This window comes from Strongylocentrotus purpuratus, unplaced genomic scaffold (genome assembly GCF_000002235.5).
Source record: "Strongylocentrotus purpuratus isolate Spur 01 unplaced genomic scaffold, Spur_5.0 spur5_contig_871, whole genome shotgun sequence".
Classification (NCBI taxonomy): Eukaryota; Metazoa; Echinodermata; class Echinoidea; order Camarodonta; family Strongylocentrotidae; genus Strongylocentrotus; species Strongylocentrotus purpuratus.
The window spans coordinates 369538-391409 of NW_022145581.1; the positions used below are offsets into that span (position 1 = coordinate 369538).

The 21872-nt window shown below is 37.0% G+C and overlaps 1 protein-coding gene across 1 annotated transcript in view; it reads right to left on the bottom strand.

Annotated features, from left to right (window-relative positions):
* Window positions 1–1755: 1755 nt before the first annotated feature.
* Window positions 1756–21872, bottom strand: part of LOC105436537 (arylsulfatase J-like) — a 29747-nt gene continuing 9630 nt past the window's right edge. The window contains exons 2-7 of the mRNA XM_030976775.1: window positions 9409–9595; window positions 7854–8056; window positions 6008–6215; window positions 4740–4992; window positions 3502–3647; window positions 1756–3009 (exon numbers count right to left, since the gene is read on the bottom strand). Of these exons, the coding sequence (XP_030832635.1) occupies window positions 2738–3009; window positions 3502–3647; window positions 4740–4992; window positions 6008–6215; window positions 7854–8056; window positions 9409–9595 (1269 nt within the window). The 3' untranslated portion in view covers window positions 1756–2737. The remainder of the gene's footprint in view (window positions 3010–3501; window positions 3648–4739; window positions 4993–6007; window positions 6216–7853; window positions 8057–9408; window positions 9596–21872) is intronic.

The following is a 21872-nucleotide window of genomic DNA, read 5'->3' on the forward strand; positions in this document are numbered from 1 at the left end:
TAATGAAGGAATTAACAAATGTTGTATTTTTGACTGGTTGAATGTCATGTATATTGATGCATGTTTTCATCCTTTCTTCATTTAATCTGTTTTTTTGTGGGAGAAATTCACAAAACACATATTTTTGTTTCAAGAGGATTTAAAATTAGAATTTAATTCAACATTTTAATACATGATTAATCTAAGTGAAATATTTTTTGAAGATGAACAAGATTTCACAATCTGCAAATATAACAGAAATAAGTATTTGGCTTATTATTCAGGTCATTAATGAAAAGAAGGAAATACAGCAGTCTCACTACCGGTCCTTCGAAAACTCCTATATTAATATCACACATCTTTCATTTATAATTGCGTACAAAATACAAATGGATTGCTGTCACTGATATAATTTTCATGCCATTTTAGTGTTGTCTCATGGATACCATTACGATAAATATCGTAGATAGTTTTTTTTATGGTTAATACTATTGAACGCTTTATATAATATCCAAGAAGAAACAAAGTTCTTTCAATTCAATTCAATTCAATTCAATTAATTTTGTTTCGCAATAAAAAAAAAATCAAAGTATACAAGGTAACAGTAAATGTTAACTACATTTACAGAGGTTATATGCTGGGCTTTCGGCGAAGGTTGCAAAAACCTGTAAAGTTAGATCATCCATAACAGAAATACACACAACAATACATTAAGTAAAATAAGCAAAGTACAAACACTTCAACTATCTATAATACGAGAGAAAGTGAAGTAAAAAACAAATATATATATATATATATAAAGGGGGCAAAGGAAAACAATGAAAGGGGGTTCAGATATATAGAATATATGAATAACTGATGATTAATAACTATTTAGTAATAAGATATTATATTGTTTTCTAAAGCAGGCGCGGATCCAGGATTTCTTAGGGGAGGGGGCCCAACTTTTTTTTTTTTTGCTCCCGAAAATTTGAAAATCGCGCCGGCCGAAAAGTCGCTCAAAGGGGGGGGTACAGAGCACAATTTTTTTTTTTTTTTTTTTTTTTTTTTTTTGCTCCCGAAAATTTGAAAAACGCGCCGGCCAAAGATTCGCTCAGTGGGGGGGGGGGGGGGGGGGGGGGGGGGGGGGGGGGGGGGGGGGGGGGGGGGATAGTGAGCACATTTTTTTTTTTTTTTTGATCCTCAAAAAAATTTCAATTTGCACCCCCCCCTTGAGCGCCAGGGGGGGGGCCCAACCCCCATAAATCGTAAAAATCACGTGATTTTACATGATTTTTTTCTCAAGGGGGGGGGGGGGGCCCGGGCCCCCGGGGCCCCCCCCTGGATCCGCCACTGTTCTAAAGGAAGATATGTATTGGGATTTCGTTATTACTTGGGGAATCATATTTACTGTTTAGGACCTAGATAACGTATTGATTTAGCTTTATAACTAGACTTAACAGACCATAAATGGAAATTGTTGGAAAATCGGGTATTATAATTATGAATTTGACTATTATTTTGAGAGGGGTCTGAAATAAACACGTTATTACATAATATTAAATTCAAGAGGAGCCATATTTGTCCAATCACCGTGTCTAAAAAAGAAATGTAGAAATCATAGGTTATTTTTTTTTGCTACGTAAGACATTAATATACTTTACACCAATTTTTTTTCTACAAATAATTATGTGTTGATTTGTATTATGGATATAACTGTCTTATAGTTTGTAAGGCAAAACCTCCATTCATCTTATTTCTTGTGAATTGGAACAACTTCAGATTAAAAAATAATAATCAGGGAACACACGTTCTACCAAATACAAGAGTATTGTAAATTTCATATCAGTATGAGGCACAGTCATTGCATATGTTCATATAAACCTGTCGTAGATTCAAATAATTCTGTCATTAGAAAGAAAGAACAAGTTTCTCATGATTTAAATTCTCTGGTGAAACATAAATGAACTCAAGAAACTTTGTCTGAACAGGACACAAGCTAGCAATACTTAGATATCTCCAATAATTAAATTTCCCCTCTTATTTCTAGTTTAAACTGAGTGTAGAAGGTACTCATAGTATGTTCTAATCAAACCTTACAATAATTTTGAAAATGAAATAATAGTTACAAATAAAATTCTATTTTACCTCTTCTTTTTAACAGACTCCTCTGTGATGTCTAGATCAATTAGATTAATTTGGCGCTGTTAATAACATCAAAACTTTGTTATTGATGGTAGACAGAGATAATACTTGTTGTAATATTACTTGTTCTCAGTCCTGTAAGTCGTTGTGTATAAATATGGGACAGTTACCACAAGATGCATTAGTTGACCCAGGATTTTTTGGCTCGGGGTGGAGGGAAATTTCGAAAATTCTATGACGAACAAACAAAAAAGTCATGCGGAGTTTGGTGTGCCGTTGTGCTACGAAATTCTAACAAATTAAATAAGCACATGCTTCATATGTGTCTTCTTCCTGTTTACTTTCCCATTTTATCATTCCCTTTCTCCATCCCTTTTTCTTCTTCTTCTCATTGTCTGCTTCCCATATTTCCCAATTGTTTGATGGAGTGTGTGTGTGTGTGGGGGGGGGGGGAGGAACGTGTGCTCTTTGCCCTTTGGATCTGGCATTTTCATGCACTGCAGTTTTCAAACAGTTTTCAAGAATGTTATGTATATAATATATATTTATATATATATGTCATGGGAGGGGGTCCTAGAAGAACCACTACTATTAGTATCGATCGAAGCAGTTTCAGCCTAAATTTGCTATGGATTTACTTCCATGGCCCCCATGAACCGCCATGCAAAGCCGGATCCGCTTCCAAATCCTCATCCGGATACCGCATTGGAACCGAACCTTTGTAATACTCCTCTAATTTCTGTACAAGCTCATCGACCACATCCGGGTACTTTTCTGCAAGATCGGTTTGCTCCAGAGGATCGGCGGTTATGTTGAAGAGCCAGACCTTTTGGTTCGGTTTCTCTGTCGGATATATCGTGTCGAGTCCGGATTCGGGTGGCGGCATCCACTCGTTGAATACGGTTACTATTGTCACAAAGAGAGGTTTGGATAGAGAAAGAATGCTTTTAATGTCGACAACGACGACAACAATTATAAAAACAATGATATAAATAATAATGAAAATTCTGAAAAAGGTACAGATACAAATAATAATACAAAAGTAATGGTGATGATGATAATATTTACAAAACTAGTAGTAGTACCAGTAGCATAAGTAGTATTAGTAGTGGTAGTAGTAGTAGTGGTATAAATAGTAGCACAATATTGTAATAGTAAATGTAAAGCAGTATAAGTAGGTGTTGTAGTAGTAATAGTGGTTCCATAGTAGAAGTAGTAGAAGTAGTGGTGTTAGAAGTAGTAGTAGAATTAGTAGTAGTAGTAGTAGTAGTAGTAGTAGTATACGTAGTAGACGTAGTACTGCTCCTAGTAGTAGTCGTAGGCGCAGTCTGACGAGAGCTCAAGTTTACCTTTGATATTATGAAAATTAGCGAATAACTAAAGGTAATTTTGACTCACCGTCATAGTCTGCGCCCGTCTTTATTTTCCAGTCTCCAACGCGTAGCGCAGCTCTCATTGATGTATCGAATTTCTCGTTCTCAGGTCGCTTCTTTTTCGGGTCGATATTGTGCAAGAGTTCCGTTCGAGGGGACGAAGCTGTACCACTGACAAATTACAAATGCAAAGGTAACAGGTTTTATTAACATATAAGAATTCTCTTGTTTTTAACCATTTGCCCCCCCCCCTTAATTTTTTAAAAGAAATCATACATTTTGTATGTAAGCATAATGCAGCCATTTCCTCGGCCTGTTGTAGGGAAATAAACTAAGCTGTTCAAAGGACACTGGTACAAAAAGGAGGCAATCGCGCTATTCAAAGATTCGTAATTCCGAAAATAAATGAAATGGGGTTTATCATTCCTAACATAAAAAAGGAGTTTGTTGTTCCGAAAATTAAATCAGGGATATTCGCATTTTCGGACTTATGAACCCGATTTGATTTGTCGGACTAACGAACCTTACCTCCTTTTGAGAAATACTAATGTGGTGAATCTAACAACAAGGTCAACGGCCAAAGGTCACGGTGATTAGCACCCTTTTCTTAAAGAGACCGTGAATGCATTCATTAAAAATGATGACGATGAAAATAAAACAAATAGTAACAAAAGTATAATGAGAAGAAGAATTAAAAGACGCATTTGGAAATAGTTTGAAAGACGTAACTTTGGGCAATTTCACTAGTCTTGTCTGTCGCCTAATGAAATCGGCAAAAATGTCTTCGCGTATTGAGTTCATGTTTGTTACATGACCGAACTGCGTGTGACGGCAGGCATTTCTAAAGGCAAAATAAGCTTTAAAATCCTTGAATTATCAACAGATTGAGAGGTTTCACAACTGCATTGTTTTTCGATCCGAGTTGGCCATTTGTTCAACTTTTCAACACAAAATCTTACCTAGGTACTTTGCTTGCAGAAAGAATGTATTTCATTAAAACAATTTAACATCAACAAAATATCATTGTTAGAAGAACAATATTTGATCAATTTAGTCACAAAGAAACATTTGTCATTGAAGAAAAGAATTGAACAAAATACATAAGGTTTTATTTTTTAAGGTGGAGCTTTTATCGAAAGGGTACATGATAACAGATTCATATAGACCATCCGAAATCCAGTAACTGCTATGAGTTAAAGTAAAATGATTCGCTAGATTCACAAAAAAGTAGAGGGAAAAAAGAGTGCCTGATGGCTAGGGTACCTGATGGAGCTCCAGACATTGTAGCCGTCTAAGGGTTTGGTTCCATTCAACGCTCCACCTGCAATACCTGCTACGATAGTCGGTAGCCAGTCGCTCACATGCATCAATTCATGATTGACTGTTCCTTTGACTGCATCGGGTAGAAGAGGGCTGTGTACGAACCCTACTCCATGAATCCCTCCTTCCCACATGGATCCTTTGCTTCCCCGTAGTGGCCAATTGTTGCCACCCCTATCAATATGTCCACCGTTATCTGATCAAGAACATAACAGGAAAACTAAATTAAATAGGTGATATGTATAACTAGGTACGTAATAATAATAATAATAATAATAATAATAATAATAATAATAATAATAATAATAATAATAATAATAATAATAATAATAATCTTTTAAAGTCCACTCCAAATTTTATTAAAAAGTAAGACAAAATCTTGGAAACGGCGGGACTTGAACCTCCATCTACAGCTAGCCGGGCAGCGACTCTACCACCAGGCCATCACTGGTCCATGGCACAGTTACGATGAACTAAAAACAAATACCCAATCACTTTTTATGTTCTCAACATTATTTTTTCTTTGTTGTTAAATTGCTGTAATAAAGTTTATTGTCTCTTAAAGCAATAGATAGCTACGAACCTACTGGAAAAACTAAACAAATAACAATTTTTGTTTGAGAAACAATTATTTTGAACTTCTAATTTTGTTGCCAATTTAATAGTTTTAAAGCATATTTTACTTTTGTTCTTCTTCTTGAAATGGAATTATGGTCACGCAGCATAGGTAGACACAGTGTACATCTTTGCATGAAAAATGCCCTTTCTACTCATCAGGGAGGTGTTTCACAAAGATCCTAGGTCAAACTTAACTCTAAATTATGGAAAGTCATTTGTAGCCTTAAAATCAAATATATTCAGAAGCAGAAATTCAATTATTTTATACTTTTTATAATTTTCACATCAAGAACATGAAATTTCCTTGATAATAGAAACTATGAATGATTAGAATCAACATTAAATGCCTTTTGAAAAAACTTTTACAAAATATTTTCATAGATGCTAACGGCTGTCGATGATTGTTAAGTCCAACTAGAGATAATTTCAACTTAGGATCTTTGTGAAACACCCCCTGGTAGTTATTTATGCCTTCGTTTTTAGTTTTTAGTTTTTGGCTCTGAAGAAAAAAAACGATATTAAGCCAAATCACAAAATACGAAATAAGTATCTGGATAGGGTCAAAAAGTAAATGGAAACGTGCTTTTCTTTACCTGTTGAGAATATTATGATGGTATTATCGTAAAGACCAGCGTCCTTGAGAGCTTGTGTCACATTTCCTATACCTTCATCCATACAAGATACCATACCAGCATAGGTACGTCTGGTTTTGTCGGCTATGTTCTTGTATTGGTCCATGTAGCTGTCAGGTACTTGCAAAGGTGCGTGAACGGCTTGATATGCCAGGTATATGAAGAGTGGCTTTAAGGTACAAATGCAAAAGAAAAAAAAATGAAAATAATGCTCAAATAATCCATACAAATATTTTTCTTGAAAGGTGCCTAAGTTTTGAGATGGGGAGACTTTTCAATCCACCTACAGTAATTACTGTACATGAACAATGGCTTTAAGGTACAAACACTAAACGAAACAAAAAATGAAAAAGAACGAATCAAATTAATGCTCAAATAATCTGTAGAAACATGTTTCCCTGCAAACTAGCTTAGCTCGAAGACATAAAGATTTTCTTATCCTACTAAAGTAAGTCAGATACAGGAAGAGTGCCTTTAAAGATGAAGTTGAGTTGTGGTCATGCGATTGCATTGTGAAAGAAACGGTGTGGAATCGACCAGAAAAGGTTGATCATCTAGCATATAAGAATTTGTGTGTATTGCAAGGTTCTGGAATCACCAAAATGATAAGAAATTTGGCCAAGTCTTGGTAAAGTTACAAACACTGTACACAGAAAGATGTATATAGAACTACACGAACACGTGGTGTATGTTACGATGTTACATGACATATTTAGAATATGAAGGCATTTGAAGAGCCATGCTTTTCAGGGAATATGTCTTATCTGATGTTCTTCCACACTTGCAATAAGAATGATAACGCTCACAAATTATTTTTATCTCTTCCCAGAACTCAACCTTCTCTTTAAGATTTACTTTTAAACAAAGTGTGCCAAACACCTTTCAAAAAGTTTGTGTTAGAAAGCATGTATAAAACCAACTTTTAAAAAAAAATCACTCTTAATTTATGGGCTAGGTGAATGAAGAAAATTCAGAAAAACTGCCCATTTCAGTACCAGTAAATAAAAAAAATTACTGATGCCGACGATGTAAGCTTAAATTTTGAAGAAGAAAAATATGGAAAAAGATAGTTTTTAGGAAACGAGTTCTTGAAATACTGTCCTAGTCCAAATTCAGTCCGTTCTTTGTTTTTATTCTTCAATCACACGCCTTGATCCCACACTCAGCGCGGTCTCTTCACTGACCGCGCGACCCCCCCCCCCCAATTTCCGTCCATGTACAGAATAAGCCAGTTCACGGTTGCAGTCTGCGCATGAGCAGATAAAGGTCATTGCAGAACAAATTGTGAAATACACGGAGACGAAATACTGGAAACGTGCTCATGAAAGTTATGTAATCATTATTCATTTATGCACTCCATGATACCCAGGTGGAAGTATTCTTTGAAAAGGGGAAACAAAGGCTATTTATGTAGCACCTCTATCGCTGTAGGAGTGAATATTTCAAAATGTACAAAGTGAGACCTCTTCACGTTTTGAAGATCTGTGGATATTCGGGGTCATTGCAGTAATGTGCTAACCGTGAACTGGTCTATTGAGAGGAATGGCTAGGTCTACTTACAACGTTGAGGGTGTGTTAATGAGGGCGCTTGGCACGGAAACGGTACAGAGGCTGGACTATTAGGGACTTTTAGATTGGCACGACGAGAACGTGGACCGCCACGTGTGACATCCTTTTAAGGTAATGTGACGTCTTTTTTTAAGGCACTGCCGGGCACGACCCAGTGCCTTAACACAATGTCACACGCGGCAGTCCACCCTCTCGGCGTGTAAATCTAAAAGTCCCGATTATGTCCATGTAAACGTACCTTTGTCTTGTCATGCCTCTCTATGACATCAATTGTTTTATTCGTGAAGAGATGGGTGGAATACTGTCCTTCGTAATCGAAGACCGGTGTCTTGTTCGCGTGTAGGTCGTGTCCTGATAGGGTCTTGGTACTGCCATCGTCGGCATTGTATGCCTCGCAAGAGAGCATGCGCGTGTAATGGTCTTCAGCTCCTATTAGGAACCCTGATCAAAAAGAAAGACGAAAAAAGGTCGGTGGTGGTGGTTATTAACTGACTGTTTAGAAAGTAATAATGCTTGTAAGTAAGCAACCAGACGGCCGACTGCTTTTGGTCCTCTCCGAGGGACCTGGTAATGAGGATTAATACCTTACCAAAGGGCACTAGCGCATCGCCTTGTTTTGGAACCCGGGTCATTACGAGACCACTGCTCTACCGACTGAGCTATCGCGCCTCAGTGATAAGACAGTGAAACCTTGGGGGGGGGGGGGGGGGGGGGGGGAGGGGGACATTTCACAAAACTTGTCATCAGTGACAAATGACAGTTTTTGTTATAAGCTACTGAAATCCTTGCTTCTGATTGGTTACTAACATATTTCTATTTGTCACTGATTTGTGTCATTTGTCATTGGAAAAATACTTTGTGAAATGGGTCCCTGTAAATCGAGCAAAGGGGGCAGGAAACGTGGTTTTCATAGGCAGGTGGTCTTTACGTACAGGTTCCTGTAGCATAATTTATGCTTATATAATTAATTACTTTCGATGGAAACAGAAAATGTGGTCTTTATAGACAGGTGGTCTGTCTATACAGGTTGCTGCTAAAGCACGTTTGAACATAGCTGTTACTTATCATTATACCATTGCAATAATTTTTAGTGTTATTATTATAATTTAATTATAGTATTACTATTATTGTTTGTTGTATTATTATTGTAAGTATTGTTAACATAATTATTATTATTTTAATCATTAATGTTCTCATGTTGCTATTGTTATTATTAACTATGTTATTTTTATCACAATAATAATCAATACTATAATAGTAGTAATAATAATAATAATAATAATACTAATAACATTCATAGCTATTTTTTCTAAGATTATTACTATCCTCATTATTGGTTTTATTATAATAAATATTATAGCCTATCATTAATATAATTACTGTTATATGTTTTGGGGATAAATTATCAGTAGTATTATCATTATCAATACATGTGCATTTTTGTTGTTATCATCATTTTAGTTAGTAGGAGTCACTATAAACATGACGGACAAAGAAAGAGGACAAAATATACAGCTCCTCATTCTACCCTCAGCAGTTGCTGTGATGGACAAAGAAACATCCCTTCGTTGCTATTATGTAAAAATGTGTAGAACAGGTGTCACATGCATATTCACCTGTTCTACTTATTTTACATAATAGCAGTGAAGGGATGTTCCTTTGTCTACCACAGCAAATGTTAAGGGTAAGATGAGGAACTGTATATTTTGTCCCCTTTCTTTGTCCATCATGACTGTTTATAGTGAGTATTAGTAGTATATTTATTGTGATTACTCATTAAAATAAGCCCTTACCAAAGAAAGAATCGAAGCCCCTTTCGGTGGGCGTGCAAGCATCCAAGTAGAAGCCGATATGCCATTTACCGACCATGTTGGTGGTGTATCCATTTTCCTTGAGTTTCTGTGGGAGCGTGACTTCATCCATGGGCAGACAGTTCGGCTGGGCATGTCTGATCACGCCGTGTTGGAGACCCGTGTGGATCTAGTAAAGAATACATAAGACATGGAGTGGAGACATTAAAAGCGTTGTGGCGTGCGCCTGTAATCCACTGCTTATAATGGAAGTTACAAACTGATTTATTCGAGGACGCAGGTACGAGACGCGTCTTTCGGATGGTGACGTTTAAAGGTCCGTCCCCAGACGTAAATAATAGGGACTTGTAGATTTGCGTGGACTGATACGTGTGACGTCCATTCAAGCAGGGACGTGATAGAGAAGGACAGGAATCAAGCCGCTCTCCTTTGACCCCATGCTCCAAGCCGCCGAAAAGTTATGCGCTAATCTGCAACTGTTGACCAGGTGGTGAGATAAAAGAGCGCATGAAATTTCAGGATTTAGAATTCCTACATCAGAAAATGGTATCACTGCAACTGTTCGCTGTCCCTTCCAATGATTTCTCATCCATTGTTGAATGTGTAAAGAGTAGAACAAGCGAACACAAACTTGTGTACTTTCATCCTTTTTTAAACTTGAAAAATACAAAAAACACGCGAAAACACGCATTAGCAAACTTAATGTTATTGAAGATTGTAAATCATGGATCAAATAACGGGACATTAAAGCATGCACAAATTAGCGCATCATCCTAAAATATTGAGTTTTTGACAGGATGTAATTTTTCTTTTACCAACTCTGGCACACAAATTAAAGTAAGGACGGAGTTCTAAATTTGAAAATTTGTTTGATGCACTATTCCCAATAAAATCCCCATATAAAGTTTTTGATTTACACTGAAATTTTGCCGGTAATTTAATATTTTGTAATAAATTTAAAACTGGTGCCTGGCTTCCGAAATTCCCCGCAGTGGAAGCGCGGTTCGGAGCATGGAACTTCAAAGCCAAGTGGAATGTTACACATCCCATTGTTACGCTTTAGAACTCAAGAATGCGTTTGAATAAATTACAAGAGTTTCGCCTCCTTTTCTTTCACCTCCCTGATTCAAGGCAATGCATTAAAAGGACGTCGATCGTAGCATAGACCTATTGTCTTCGTGCGAATCTAAAAGTCCCTAATGATGTATGATTGATACACGTCTGTAAAAACCCAATACACACACACCACATAAAGAAACTATGTCCCTCATCACCGTCGACAATACCGTGTAAGTAAATAAAAAGTTTACACCTAGAAAATTGCTAACTATAAAAAAAAAAAAAAATCTATGAACAGTATATATTTTATGAAAGAGTGTTTTATCCCAACTCGTTCAGTTAGTCCGGCAGCCATCTCGATATACCTTGTTTTAGGGTCTATAGTTTTTTTTTCTTCGGATTATAGTTCCTTAGACCATCAATTTGAAGAATTCGATTGCTGACACTCTGTCAGCATTGAGCAATTTGAGATATGTGACGTCATACAAAATGGCCGCCAAAATCCCCTTTTTAACCAAAATTAATGATATAAAAAGTTTTAACAGCATTTTACTACATTAAATGGCAGTCAAATATCTTGATTTTTTTCTAGAATCATCACTAAATAAAAATTGCAATGCTGTATGATTACAAATGATATGCAAATTTGCATAATTCGGAATGGCGCCCTCTATAGACACATTAACTTGCATAGGTCAAAATGATGGCCAAATACCAATTTCTAACATGAGATTATCATATGTCATGAGTCAGATGCACTGAATACAGTGAGTAAATATTGTGCTGCACATTGTGCTGCACACAGGGTGTCATTTCACACTTAATTCTGCAAAGTAAGGTCGTGACTGTAATGCGTGCTTCCACACGCATATGTTTGCAAATGAGTTCTCTTAACATTTTCTACAAACGCTTCAGTAGTTTGAGGTAGTGAGGCAAGGTTTGGGGGTATTTGGAGCTCCTAGTCTTCGGACCCTTGATAGCCACACGTTGATACGAGCCTCTGACATTCAGTTGGTTGTTGACTGTCCATAACATTAAGCAAAGCATTGAGTAGGTTGAGTGATGACATATGACCATGCTGCATCAACATTGCCAACTCAGTCCTAAGGGAGTCGAATCTTCTGCTTCATCACTTTCAGCATTGTACCCTATCCAATGCCAAAGTATGCCCCAAGAGTGTCGCATCCCGTCAACGCATGTCCTGCCAACATCGATGGAATGATATCTCCTAACTTGTCTACATTGGCAGGAACATCAATAACAGTTCGATTTGTGAAGGGGCGTCTCCATGGTAATTGGCGTTTTATAAATCCGTCATGTAGATAATGATGCAAAAGTAGTACGTAGACGTCTGTGTCATCCACTAGGACCCTAACATACATCTTCTCATTAGCATCAATTCCAATCGCTTGCTGTTCTTTGATGTTGCCTGCTTCATCATAACTATGTTGTGGACAGACCTTTCCTTGGCATGACATCACTGCCTGGAATCACTTCAACAAGAACCTCATCTTGACGGTAAAGGCCTGCTTGTGCTTTTGCCTATTTCTGAGCACCCAATCATCCTGCAGACTCGTGCATATAATTATGATGTCGATCAACTGTAGTTTGTTTTTATGAAAAGATAGTGAAGTTAGCAACACTAGAGACACGTTTCAACAACTTCTCTCCCTAGCTTTATTGATCTTTCCAAAGCTTTTGACTGCGTACAACATAAACGCCTATGGAAGATTATGAGCTAGATGGGCTTTCCAGCACATATAATTCAACTCATCCAGTCGCTCTACCAATACCAAGAAGCAACAGTAAGAGCAGAGAATGGCGACACCGAAAGGTTCACTATTGGTCAAGTTGTCCGTCAAGGCTGCAACCTATCACCATAAATTTTCAACATCTATGCTGAATTCATCATGAGAAAGGCATTTTATGGTCAAGTTTCTGTTGGTGGACGAACGATCACCAACCTAAGATACGCCGACAACACAACACTCTCTGGCGTATTTATGGGGAAGGGTATGGGGGGGGGGGGGGGGGACAATTGAACCCCCAAACAAAATTCAAACTGTTTTTTTTTATATATTCGATACCGGTGATTTACAAATGTTGCTGAAATGACATGATTTTCCTGGGTTTTTTCTCACTTTTTAGTAAATCCACAGTCAAGCAAAAAATATGCTTATTTAAAAGCCTACATGTCAGGGTCCGAAGAACAGCGGGGCTCAGGGGACTCGAGCCCCCTCACTTTTTGTATAAAGTATGTTAAAGAGAACTAGAAAGAAAGAAAGAAAGTGACCCGAGGTGAAATGAGGTATCAAAATATGTTCATCTTACAGTTAATAAATGCCTGAAACCCTTGAGCTTCCGGGGGCTGTGCCCCTTGAACACCACGCCAATTTGCGCTCCTCTCTTCCTGATCGTAAATACTTCAACCCCCCCCCCCCCACCCCGCTTTAAAAAATGTAAAAATGTAACATGTATGAGTGATGGTGATGCAGATTGTTTTTCTGCCCCTCTAAGTGTTTTTGCTCAGTATGCCACTGACAACACTTATAACAAGAACATCAGAAGAACTACTAAAACTCCTTAAAAAAGAGTGAAGGATGCAAGTGAATAATTTGGACCCTACCTCAATGTGAAAAAGACCAAGATCATGATTGGTGGAAATTAACTACATGCAACAGAGCATGGTGGTTGATGGAGAAGAAGTTGATCAAGTGGACAAGTTTATATAATGTTCTTGGGTCAATGATTGTCAAGGAGGGTGGAAGCTCGGCAATCTGCCTTTGAAATGTGGTGTTGGAGGAAGCTACTTGGGATATCATGAAGAGATTACAACACCAATGTACACAATTAATGTCCATCATCGGAGATCAACCGCCACTTGCTACCAGGATTGACAAGTACAAGCTACAATAGTTTGGTCACGTTAGCAGAAGATCAGGAGACAACCTTGACAAATTATCATTCAAGGTACCTTTGAAGAAACACGTAACAAAGGAAGACTCAAGCTCAGATGGACTGACGACCTTAGGGAAATCACTAGCCACCCTCTAAATACTAAAGACACTCTAGCGGATTGCAGGAGACAGATGCCGATCAAAAGGTCTCATCAAACGGGTCACAAGGGTGAGCCATGATCTATATGACAACGACGACGACGACGAACAGTAAGAGATAGTTTCTTGGAGGGCAGCAGTGACGCGGGACTCAGTTGGAAGACTCTCGACCCGTTATGACCTCTAAATACTCTCGGATCTGTCAAACACCAAGCAAACATCATCAGATTTTCATCCACAGCAGAGCACAACCATCAATGACTGTACAAGGTTGTTCCAGTGTCTCATGCCTGGCTGACATCTCAACTTTTGTCAAATTCTATAAGTCCGTCTTTGACATGGGAGTGCTCGTTTCCAGAATCATCAACAAGTGCTGTTGGGACTGGTGAAAGCTCTTATGAAAAATGTCCTTGACATTGACCTCTCTTGAACTTGCCTGCAGTCCTATTACTCTGGAGTAGATCAACTTTTCATAGACTTTCGTACCCCAACATTGACTTCTTCATGGATGCCACGGTTTGAACATTCTTGGAAATTGTGACATAGAATCCACCAGGTAATTTCTTTTGAAAATCATGCATCTGTCTAGTATAGATGTCAACTGCTTTATCCACATTCACTGACGTTGGAGCAATGCTGGTCTAAATAAAGCCTATTAATTGAATAATAATGTGTGCCGTAAAACCACGTCTCACCGATTTGTTGAAAAATAAATTCTTTCATAGCCATTTTTTTCTTGACATATGTAGGGTAGGTGTAGGGAATTGGAGACCACCAAGCTTGAACCCATCACTGTCTGTCCGTGTTGGATCCAATATTGATATAGCGACATATGTGGCCTTCAACAACACTACTGCATATATCTAATTCATTTCAAAGACTACAGTGCGTTCTCTCTACGAGAAAATTGGCAAAATTGACCAAGATAAGCAATTTTGATCGTAAAATTTTGCTCTGATATAAAAACACAATTTTCACTGAATGTTGTGGTGTATGCAGATATTTAGGGGTGGCCCTTAAAAAAAATAGTTTTAAAAGGAAGTTTATGAAATGTGCCAACCATCACAGAAAGTTTATGGCCACTGTGTGTTGTGAATGGGTGTTGCAATTCACATTATGAATGGTGTCTGATCAGAAATGTGTGTAGGTAATGGGGGACACCAGGTCCAAGATGGGGGCCTACTTCTCCCCAGTTGTTCATTTCATGTTGAAAGGCACTATCATGAAACATATTTGGTTGTACGTGTCACCATTCTAATTTGAATGCATTTAATTTTAAGAAGTTGTTTCTATGCTGTGAGTTTGATAAATGTAAAAGTCATATTGCCAGAACATTATTCTGAAAGTATTTTAACATATTTGAGAGCACCTTTATTACGGTAAACAAAAAACTACAGAAATATTTTGGGCCCCATTGTTTTAAAATCGTTTCAAAATTACAGTAAGTTCATTGGCTGCATGTATATCATTCAAAAAGTGTTTGAACTAACTATAACAATCCCATTTTCATTTAAATTGTATTTAAAATGTCTTGATTTGTAACTGTCCCTTATTACCTACACATGTAGGTAAAGAGAGACCTTTGGTGATGACGTCATTAATCATTGTTATCTTATTAATCAGTTACATCATCACCACAATTTCGTTACCAAATAAAGAGAAAAAATACTAAAGAGAATACAAAAATGTCTGTATGTGTAACATTGTTCATGTTTATGTAAATTATGCAAATGTGCTTAAGGGTCTTCCATTCCCCACACCTACCCTATCTAAATTTGTACCAAACACGATGAAAGATTAATGCAGCACAACTGCAATTGTTTCCCCCAAAAAGCATTTAATATGATTTCAACGTGACATAGATTTAAGAAATTGGCATTTGGCTGGCACACATATTTTATTCAAATTAATATGTTTATAGAGGGCGCTATTTCAAAATATGCAAATAAGCTGGTCATCTCTGGCCATGCAACACCACGAAACATATTTTTAGTGATGGTCCTTGAGAGATACAGACATTTGGCTGCCAAAAATTGAAGAAAAAAATCCTTATTATATATTTATTATTCATTTTTAAAGGAAAATCATGTACTTTGGCGGCCATTTTGTATGACGTCATATATCTTAAATTGCTCAAGGCTGACAGAGTGTCAGCAATCGGATTCTTGAAATAGAAGGTCTAAGCAATCAAAATCCATTGAAAAAAAAACTATAGACCATAAAACAAGGTTAGGCCAATAATCTGGATTTGGCTGCCGGACTAAGTATCAATTTTTGTGTGGTATGTGTCCATGCTTGGTTGAACAGGAGGTATTGTTTGTGAGAGTGCAAAAATCGACTTGCGCAAAAGTTGCTTATGTGATATAGTTATTTGAAAAGCTCGGTTCCTAAAATGTTTCCGTTTTTCATTACTGATTGAAGGGTGTCTCATGACTCCGCGTTGAATACATTTGCAACGTTTCGAATTTCGCATCTTTAGCACGCGTAAAGCTTGTTATTGACAAGATGAGCTCTAATTGGCTGTATGCAAATGAGTTCATACTAGGGATCCGGAGCTGAAGTGGGGAAAAAATAAGCGGGCGGGCGTTGTGGAGCTGAGTTGGCTGCTCCCATCGACACGATGGGAAGACGTCAGGCATCTCTTATGCAGGGTCACCACTTGGGATAAAACGAGACATTAATTTTCCGTGCTAGGTCATTACCCAGTAGCAAAGTGACGCCCTTAACAGGTAGACTAGGCACAATTCCCTCGACCACAGGACCATGATTACATCTAATGAAGCACATAGAAGCAATCTACATAGGTTATAACATATAAGCGTTTAGTAGTATGCGATATTTGTTAAGATTATAACTGTTAATATATACTGCTATACTGCAATCTCTTGAAATCATAGAGATGGTTTAAATATGGATTTAATAGTGCAAAGATTATAAGTTGTAATTAGATTAGTATAAGAATACAAGGTATTATCTCATTCACATAAGGAAATAGCTTAAATATCCACTTGTTGCCATGACAAATGTAAAAATAATAACTAACACAGGTGTCCTTCTGCATCTTGAGTTATCCTCTATTATTTCAAAATTCCTACAGTTGTATTCATAATCATATTGAATGTGTCTTTCATTTGGAAATAAACTGGCCCATGTATTGTTATTTTTGATTAAATAATTAATTAACGGTCACCGTGTTTTTTTGAAAGTGGAGCTGAATGGGTATGCTCGTATTTGCTAAATTTCACACATTTTGGGTCTAAAATTACCTTCATAGCAATTATAGGTTTTAAAAGGGCACTAGAAATGTCATAGATAAGAATAAAAGCAATAACCATGCACTTAGAAGGCATTTGCGGTCTGAAAACAGAACTCAACTATCCCTTTAAATATCCACTTGTGGCCAAGACAAATGTAAAAATAATAACTATAACAGATAAGTGACCTTCTGCATCTTAAGTTATCCTCTACATAGTTATTATATATATCAACATTCGTACAGTTGTATTCATAATCATATTACATGCTTCTGTCATTGGGAAAATACTTGCAATGGTATAACCTCCAAGTAAACACTGTGTAAAATACATCAAACAAAGATCTGGTTGATTGAGCGTCTCGCCGTCTCGTCTGTGGTGAATAGCGCTATAATGTCAATATTAAACTTGGTATACCTATTGTCTAGAATTCCAGACGGCCTTGGTTTTTGTTTGTAATACCTGCTCGATGTATCAAAATGTGTTCCTTAACCCGTTATTATTTGTCGTTATACTACCAGCCTGTCTTATGAATGGCAAAACCACCAACGAAATTTCAAAGGAATGAAAAATGAGATGCTCACTTGAGTTCAACCGTGAAGAGAGTGACAGAGCATTTATTCTTGCTCTGAAATATGACATTCCATTACCTTTGTGTTGCTGACACAGAAGTATCCTGTGTGCACCGATCATAGAAAAACAGCACGTGTATAGTCTTGTGCAGACGGAGAAAAGTTACCTTAGAGTAAAGGTCGTATTAAAGGTAATACAAAGTTTTGGTATGTGGTCAAGAATTTGGTTCAAATGAACTTATTGGAAGCATATACGATCCGACAATATTCAGTGATCGTCGTCGCGGTTGAAATCAAGTCTAGAGTTATGAAATTGAAAATAATAACTCTTTATGTTGTATAGCCCCCTCTCAAGGTCAATATATCAATTAAGCTGTAATAAAATGTTTCTTGACTAAAATCTACCAATAAGCTATTCCCATTTGGAAATTATATATCACAACTACATATTCTGGGATTTTCATGGTGGCAGCTACCATTAAACGGCCGTTTTTGTAAGAAAAATATCACTATTATGACGCAGAGACAGGTAGAGAAACTATATCCTCCATCTTTGTGAACAATATTTAAAGAGCTCATTCCCAAAATGCTTTTTTGTTTCCTACAAAGATTGTTATACTTATTCGTCTGCATCAATATTTTCATATTCTTGGTAATGAAACCAATATATAAAAAGAATGTTGATAATATCCATAGGAAGTAGGCAATTAAACTAATGAGGCCATGAAATAAATCTGGCGAAAAACCCCATTTCAGGTTAGGTCCACGAGAAGCTACATTTCCAACTGACCAATTAGAGGGCAGCGTGACATGTGATCACGCCCTGAGCTTCATTATTCCACGCCGTCAGAGGGCTGTTTACTGCAATGTGGGCGTAACCAAGCGCACTTCTGGAAGAATTTGTTATCAATGCAAGAAATAAAACCATAACAAAAAGTAATTGGTATTTGGTAATTGGTATCATTCAGTTCAAGATTAATGTACACATTATAAGTAAGTTTCCAAAGTTACAATATTAATTAAATTGTTGACAGCTCCCAATTATATAATTTTAAGAAACAACAACAACAAAACGATGACAAAATCGTACACGAGTCACTCATCAGGGAAAGGTTTTCTAATGTACACATTATACAGGGTCGTCATTGATTCTTAATCTTTTTCAGAGATTTATTTATAAACTTATTAATACATCTATGTTTTCATTGTATATGTATGAATATATTAATTAATTTATCTTTTTATTCACAATGATTATAATACAAATATGTTTATTTACATAGCGCTCTCACAATTTTTTTTACAGCGCTGTACATGGTATGAAGGAGGGAGCATAGGTATTAAAGTAAATACGCTTCTTAAAGGTGCCTAGCTAGTATGGATGGTGTAAGGATGTACCGAAGTAGTTGATTCCAGAAATCATATGATTGAAAAGCATTATCATCTGTCACTGTGGATGTTCTAGGTATGGAAAGATGATTGATGCCTGTTGATGAGAAAAACCCAGACTAGATTGTGGAGACATTTGTCAGTTATAGCCAGGATTTTGAATATATATTTTTTAATTGGATTGCATCGTGTTGTTTACGAGCTTTGCAGCATGGTTCTGAACACGCTGAAGCCGTTGGACCTGCGATGCCCATATTACTCACAGAAGTGAGCTTGCATAGTCTAGGCGGGACAAGGTAACAACTGTGCAAGAATGTTCGCATGCCTTCTTTGTAATGTACGGTCTGTGTCCAAAAATGACTTTGAATATTTGTTTGTATCATGTAATAAGTCGGAATTTAGGATTCATGTAGCTGTTCTGTAACTGGAACTATTGGACAAGACGAAACAATTGGTCCAGGTCTTTCCAGCTTTAGGGGCAGAAGTAGAAAATACCCAGCTAAGGATTTATATTAATCAGTGAATTCTATAAATCTTCTCTTTGAGTCTCATATATGTGTAATTCATTGGATATGTTTTCTTATAACCCTTGTGTAGAATAGTTTACGTTAATAAAGGTTTATTCAACCTAATGATTTGTCTGAAATGTCTTCTGTTTGAAAGGTTACCAAATTCTTAGTAGCAGTACCAACATTTAAATGCAATAGCAAAAAATCCTAGTCGCAATGTGTTGCTCGATTCCCACATTGTGACAGACTGATGAAACAGTATGTTAGACAGATGCTAGTGTAGGGCCTAGGACAGAGGTTCTTTAACCATGTTCTTGACGGTCAAGAAATGATTTCCATGAAAGCTAAAAGGGCCGAAGCAATCGACAACTTAGCTTACTTAATCAATTATTTCCGTACATAAAATTTTGTGATATTATATATATACGCCTATTTACAAGTACCTTAATTTCAAGAGTTAAAACAGTCAAAAGTAAAAGTTCTGGTGTGCATGTCGGATATGTTCAAAATTAATATAAAAATGTGCAAGGATATTAGGACAATCAATTTCATTTAAAATATTTTATATCTTGGACCATTTTAGTCATTTTGATCGATGGATATCGCTTTGCTACGCGAGCCGAAAATTGGCCTGTCGCGGCTAGCTGGCGGGGGCGCTGTTAATTGCGAGTACACCGTTAGGTTTATATGGTTGACGTCTATATGACGTCTGAAAACAGTTCTTTGAATGGAATTGTTCATTCCTAATACCCCTATTCAACTCAGATCAAGCCATTTACCCATTCTTATATGAGGAGATTTGCTCACCAATCACGGTGTGCACTAGTCGTACATGTACTGTTTTTGTAATACTGTAATAGAGACACTGTTTATACACCTGTACGCCAGGGGGGCGTTTCACAAAACTTGTCATAAGTGACAAATGACAGTTTTTGTTTTAAGCTACTGAAATCCTTGCTTCTGATTGGTTATCAGCAGATTTGTTACTGATTTTATTCATTTGTCATTGAAAAAAGGCTTTGTGAACCGGGTCCCATATATATTGGTATGAAAGTACACCCAACGGTGGCATGTACGTCTAGCGAAGAAGAAGAATGTTGCGTATTTTACAAAGAGAGAACCGTAATATTGATGGAAGACAAGAGAGAATTTCTCCAAATCTATGCACTGAAACTCAGTTTGATAAACAAGTCAAAGTACATTTATTAATTCTCTACTTTAAGCGGAGGGGCAAAGCCAGAAAAGAGAGGTTTGCCTGCCACTACCGCACAAACTAAGCACACCTTGTTTATTCGAAAGATGTTATCATAATACATAATATTTCAGAGGAGTCTTTTTTTTACTGGTTTACTAAATCGGAGGGGCGTCCAAAAGCGGCCCTTTTGACGTAGAGGAGTATTTGGTTAATATATTTTGAGGAGACCTTGACCTACCATAAGTTTGGTGTCACATGAAAGAAAAATTTAATTATCTTTAACGATATAACGATTTTGGGATTAATGAACATTGCAAATTTAAGTAAAAAAACACGATTTTTGTGATTTTTTTTCCCGAAAATTAATATTGAATTTCATAAAATAATATTTTCTATATATCAAAATCGGAGAGGTGCATTTTTTCCTCACTTTTTTTTAGAATTTGCCCATGTGGAAGGAAAATATCCTGTGTAAAGAAGACGTTTTTTAAAATTTATTTTCAATAAAAAGGTATAGCAACCCAAATTTTATGGATTCGATTTCCACAACAACAACAGTATTCCCCACATGTGTATTAACTGTATGCATACATGTCTTAGTGTTTTGTGGACCTAAGCGTGTTTACATAGAGTTTCAAAGATAACTTTTAAGTAAAACCTCTAATCACCATTAATTTGGTGTCAAAAGATGGATAATGAAAAAAATCGAAATAATTTTGGGCAGTATCTCGGTATATTGAATGAACAAAAGCGATTAGACATTTAGTAGCGCAGAAAGTTCGAAGGATTTGGAGTGCTGAGTCACTGAGGGTAATTGATAAGTTCTTATTATATAATTAGGGATTTTTCAGGACATGTGGGCGTTGGCAGTTGCACCCCCCCCCCATCCCCGCGTCTTCAGCCCCTTATCATATTATTGCCCATGACCAAGACAAATAAGTCCATCAACAAACACAAATAAAGTAATGCAGACAGTCCAGACAGTTCAAAGGATTAGGCCAGGAGAGTGCTGAGTGCAATTGATAAGTATACCTCTGTACTCTGTGTGATGTTATGGAAAAATGTGGGCAAGGGCAGGTGCCCCCTCCCCTCCCACATACAATTAACTTGTGTATGACACCCTCCACCTGTCTGCTTAGTGTCATGGTAAAGACAAATATTTCAACATAATCATAGAAAGATCACTAAAAAATCTTGCTTGTGATAATAGCTGGGATTATATAAACAGCCCACGAGACCAACTATAGGGAGTTTTCACACGGCGACGCACAGTGGGCCATAATTAATTTCTCATTGAAGAAGGTTAATGAAGTTCCTGGTTAAAGTATCTGAGGGGTTTTCGGACCCATAGAATTCGATGGGAGTATTTTCAAATCCGTGTGACGTCATCAAAATACTATATTCTGATTGGA